This window comes from Capsicum annuum, chromosome 3 (genome assembly GCF_002878395.1).
Source record: "Capsicum annuum cultivar UCD-10X-F1 chromosome 3, UCD10Xv1.1, whole genome shotgun sequence".
In the NCBI taxonomy this organism is placed as follows: domain Eukaryota; kingdom Viridiplantae; phylum Streptophyta; class Magnoliopsida; order Solanales; family Solanaceae; genus Capsicum; species Capsicum annuum.
Window position 1 is genome coordinate 33,468,811 of NC_061113.1, and position 4,260 is coordinate 33,473,070.

At 29.1% G+C, this 4,260-nt stretch overlaps 1 protein-coding gene across 1 annotated transcript; it reads right to left on the reverse strand.

Moving 5' to 3' along the window:
• Window positions 1-1,505: 1,505 nt before the first annotated feature.
• On the reverse strand, window positions 1,506-3,427 carry LOC107863981 (bidirectional sugar transporter NEC1). The gene is made up of 6 exons (XM_016710215.2): window positions 3,212-3,427; window positions 3,075-3,111; window positions 2,767-2,977; window positions 2,500-2,664; window positions 2,231-2,350; window positions 1,506-2,016 (listed from the first exon to the last, which is right to left on the reverse strand). Exons 1-6 carry the CDS (start codon window positions 3,261-3,263, stop codon window positions 1,741-1,743), a joined length of 861 nt encoding a protein of 286 aa, XP_016565701.1. The 5' UTR covers window positions 3,264-3,427; the 3' UTR covers window positions 1,506-1,740.
• Window positions 3,428-4,260: the final 833 nt, after the last annotated feature.

The following is a 4,260-nucleotide window of genomic DNA, read 5'->3' on the forward strand; positions in this document are numbered from 1 at the left end:
TGGAGAGGAAAAAGAAGAAGATCTAACACTTTCACTGACGTTTAACTGAAATGACGTAATAATATTCAGTAATTACGCTTTAGTAAATTTATGATGAAATGACGTAATAATTTTCAGTAATTCAGCTTTAACAAATTTATGTTGGCAAATATATTCTGATTTATGAGTCAGTTAGAATTTCATTTTTAATCAAAATATATTTGTGTTCGTGTGCTCGTACACAAAAGGCAAAGATAAGCAGACTTTTTTTAAGTGAATATTGGATCATTTACATATTTATTCTGGGTGTTTTTTCTTTTTGTTAATAGTAAAAGACCTCAAAAAGAATAAGTATAAGAAAGGTTAGGGCTTATCTTACAATTTTGTGGGATCAAAATGATTTTCTCCATTCAAAACGCATCGCATAGTTTTACCTTCAAAAATTGCAAAATTTAAGCAAATAATACTTTTTTCAATATGAAATATCTACCTAAAGTAGAAACCAAAATTCTAGAAGGGCTTTAGAGAGATTCATTCAATTTCCACTAAAATAAATTAGATAACAGCTACTCGTATCTCACTTCATACTAAAAGTGCATAAGGAATTATACAAAATTGTCATTCCAACTAATCTCTTCATTTTATTTTATGTGATGTGATGTGAATCAAATCATTTTGCATGAATCTAAAATAAAAATTTAACATAAATTACAATAATAAATTAATTTTTCTTTTAGAAAAAATTGATTCACCAAAAAATAACTAAGTTATATAATGTAATAGAGATTAACTAGTAGTAGTTTTTTTTTTTCCTCATGGAAGGAAAAGAGAAGGAAAAGAAAAAACAAGACAAAAAAGGTGAAAGTTTGTTTTCTACCAAATGAACATCATTGAAGTTTCTTGTCATTTTCTTTCGCTTTTTTTTTTTTTTGGGGGAAGAAGTTTCTTACAATACTTTTTACTGAGTGCGATTTTTAAATATTTTTTACCTTTCAAGAAAATTCACACACACGTATGTGTAGAAAATAAGAGTATATAGAGAACAAAAGTATTATTCCATTTTTTTTTTTTTACTTCTTTGATGTATTAATTTTTTTTTCTTTTTATTTTGAGTTTAAGTTTTGTACACCGTCAGTGCACAAAATATTCTACACTATCAGTTAACTTGACTTGCTATTGCAGGTTAAACAATTATTCACATAAAAATTTAAAAAGAAAAAATTAGATAACCTGCAATAGCAATTCAAATTTACATGATAGTGCAAAATATTTTGTATACTGACAATGCACAAAACTTAAATTCTTTAACTTTTTTGTTTTAATAAATCAAAGAAGAATTAGTTATCTTTTTCAATTTCACTCTTAAATATTTTTCAAAAATAACGCACACTCAGGAGAACAAATAAAAGTCCTTAGACACATACTTTAAACACAAAGCCCTTAATTAATGTCATTTTAAGGAGAGTGCAAACTAAAAATTGGACAAGTAATTAAAGGGAATGAAGGGAGAAAATCAGAAAGTAATATATTCAACTTGCTTTTATATATAAGAAGACACAAAACAAGGAAACAATTACATCCCTTAATAAGCAAAAACAGTAAACACACTAAGTAGCATGACCTTCATCTGATACATTACAGAATTACCCCGTTGACATTCTTTTTTACCCTTGTTGCCTTTGGCTATTAGGGGCAATTATCTCATTGTAGAAGGCCCTAGATACCTATAGAGCTTATAAGTTTTTTTTATGCAACATTAGATTAATTTTCTCGTACTTTAGAAGTTGTTATTGCAATTTCTTGGTTATTATCACCATCCTTTTTCTCATTAACACCATCAACTTCTTCTTGCTTATTCTCTTTCTCATCAGCAGCATTTTCTTGAATTATCTCCACCACTACAGCTTTCATATCAATGGTGATATCTTTCAGATCGATCAGAGTAATATCGGGTAGGACTTGTTGCTTCCTCTTTCTGTATATCGCGTACAATATCATTTGTGCAATGCCGAATGTGAACCCTAGAATGTTTGGAGTCTGTTCATACAATTACAAGGAAAGTTAAATGATAAGCATATAGAAATTGAATGAATTTAATTTCTATAAACTTACGGTGTAAAAGTGTTTTTATATATGAGGCTATCGAGTCATTAAAATTTTTGAAACCTAGAAAATAAGGAAGGTTATGTGCTATAACACGCTAATTAAAATATAAACCGGAAATAGAAGTGTTTCATAAGATGGGACTTACTGCAATGTACATGTCTTTGCTCAATATACCATAGAAAAACCACATAACTGCACAGACTGTGAGGAAGAAAGAAAGAGGAAATGGCATGAACTCAACGCTCTTTGTTTTGATAACGTGCCTCTGCAACAATTAAAAAAAAATAAAATCCTTGTATTATTATGCAAAATGTAAAGAATATATATTATTGAAGTGAAATCTAGATATATATAATATTTGGTTTGATTTGATTTTCCATTTTATCATATGATATTGTCATAAAAAAGACGTACCATAATGCTTAGAGGAGCTGCAAAAACGCTAACAGAAAAGACTGCACAAATCCATCCAACAATTTTTAGCCGCAATTCATCATTTTTTGTCAATTGATATGTCAACACGATGATTGCTCCATATATAAATACGTTGAAAAATACCAGCAGCTTCGTAGTGAAAATCTGCAAATCGATAAAAAATTTAATCAAATATATCATTCTGAACTCATAATTTCAAACATATAGTAATAAGTTTAGTGATAAGTATATTATAAATGTGTATACCTTGGACTCTCTGGTTGCATATGTCATGAAGACAATGAGATACATCAATTCAATACCAAATCCAAAGCTGTTAATTGTTATGAGCAAAATCTCATTATCTTTGAGATAAGCATAGTACAAATAAAGCATAGCGCTGAAAAGCGAAACTGAATAAGGTATCGATTGAAATCCTTCGGTTGATTTTCTTTTGTATATCCTATAGAAAGTAGGCCTGTAAATTAAGAAAAATTGCAAAATAAGAATATTATTAACGCGCCTTTTTTGGTACTATAGTCTATAGATCGAAGAAAAATGATAATAATTCTTACAGTGGGGACAAGTACACCAAGAATGACACCACATTTCCTGTAAAACGAAGGGGGGGTTACGAAATGGTTAGAGAAGGGAATAGCTATAATTGGAAAAAATGGATGAATTGGAGTAATGAAATGAATTGAAGTAGTACCAAGAATGCCAAAAGTAAAGGCCAATTGATGAGTGCTGATGAAGAAAGCCATTCTTGAGTGTACTTGTATAATTACAAGTTATACAAAGAGAAGTAGATGGAGAAAATACTCAAAGCATATATGAGAGGGGAATAACATAAATTGTGCCAATGTTTATATAGGAAAAATAAAGTGAGATATTGCTGATAAAAATTGCTTGCCACTTGAAAACTCTTCCCAACTTTGGCTTTGTGCTGTTCATATATCATGTTAAAAACCAACATGGTTTTAAATGTGAACAATATAATGTAGCATAATTCCTAGAGGGTTTATTAAAGTAGTAGTTTATTTTCTATAATATCAATTTTTTTTTGCTGAATTCTACTGATTTACGATATATCTTTTCTCACTAACCTATATAGTTTGTTATTACGTATTTAGGTGCTAGCTAGCTAGCTAGTATAAATTGAACCATATATGTGATCAATTGAAATGAGGAGTAATTTAGATGATATTTGGTTGAAATTAGAAAAAAAAAATTGAAATTAAGTTTTTCTGTCATTTTTCTTTGCTTGTTGCTCGTCTTAATCAAATAAGAACTTTGAATCTAATATTATTTGGATTAAGAGAAGTGCTTTCATGAAAACTTGAGATTCAATGTTTAAATTGTTGATTCTTTAATTAACATATCTTCTTATTGGCACGGCAAATACTGATTTATTATATAATCAACTATATTTTGTTCTGTCAAAAAGTTGAATTATGTTGATCAATTATAGAAATAAGAGGGACATTGGCATATAGTGAGAATTTGAAATTTATGAGTTTGAGAACTTATACATATTTAATAAATTCTTTTAAGAATAATATCGGATCTAAATTGAAGTTACTGACTTTGCTAAACTCATACATTACATAACGGCGCCGCCATTTCGGAGAAGCTAATATGATTTAGCGCGTGCAAAGCGAGAAAGACATGATTTTATAATCGCGCAAATAGTGGGCATGTTTAAGAGCATATATCAAAGTTTGAAAATACCTTTTCCCCCTCAAACTCTCTTTATGTCTA

What these genes read in the sequence shown, in the direction of transcription:
- LOC107863981 (XM_016710215.2), bottom strand. Translation starts at nt 3,263, where the DNA reads ATGGCTTTCTTCATCAGCACTCATCAATTGGCCTTTACTTTTGGCATT. An exon ending in CAGCTCCTCTAAGCATTATG is followed by an intron (nt 2,351 to 2,499) that starts GTACGTCTTTTT and finishes TAATTGTTGCAG; the next exon opens with AGGCACGTTATCAAAACAAA. An exon ending in GCAAAGACATGTACATTGCA is followed by an intron (nt 2,017 to 2,230) that starts GTAAGTCCCATC and finishes TTGTATGAACAG; the next exon opens with ACTCCAAACATTCTAGGGTT.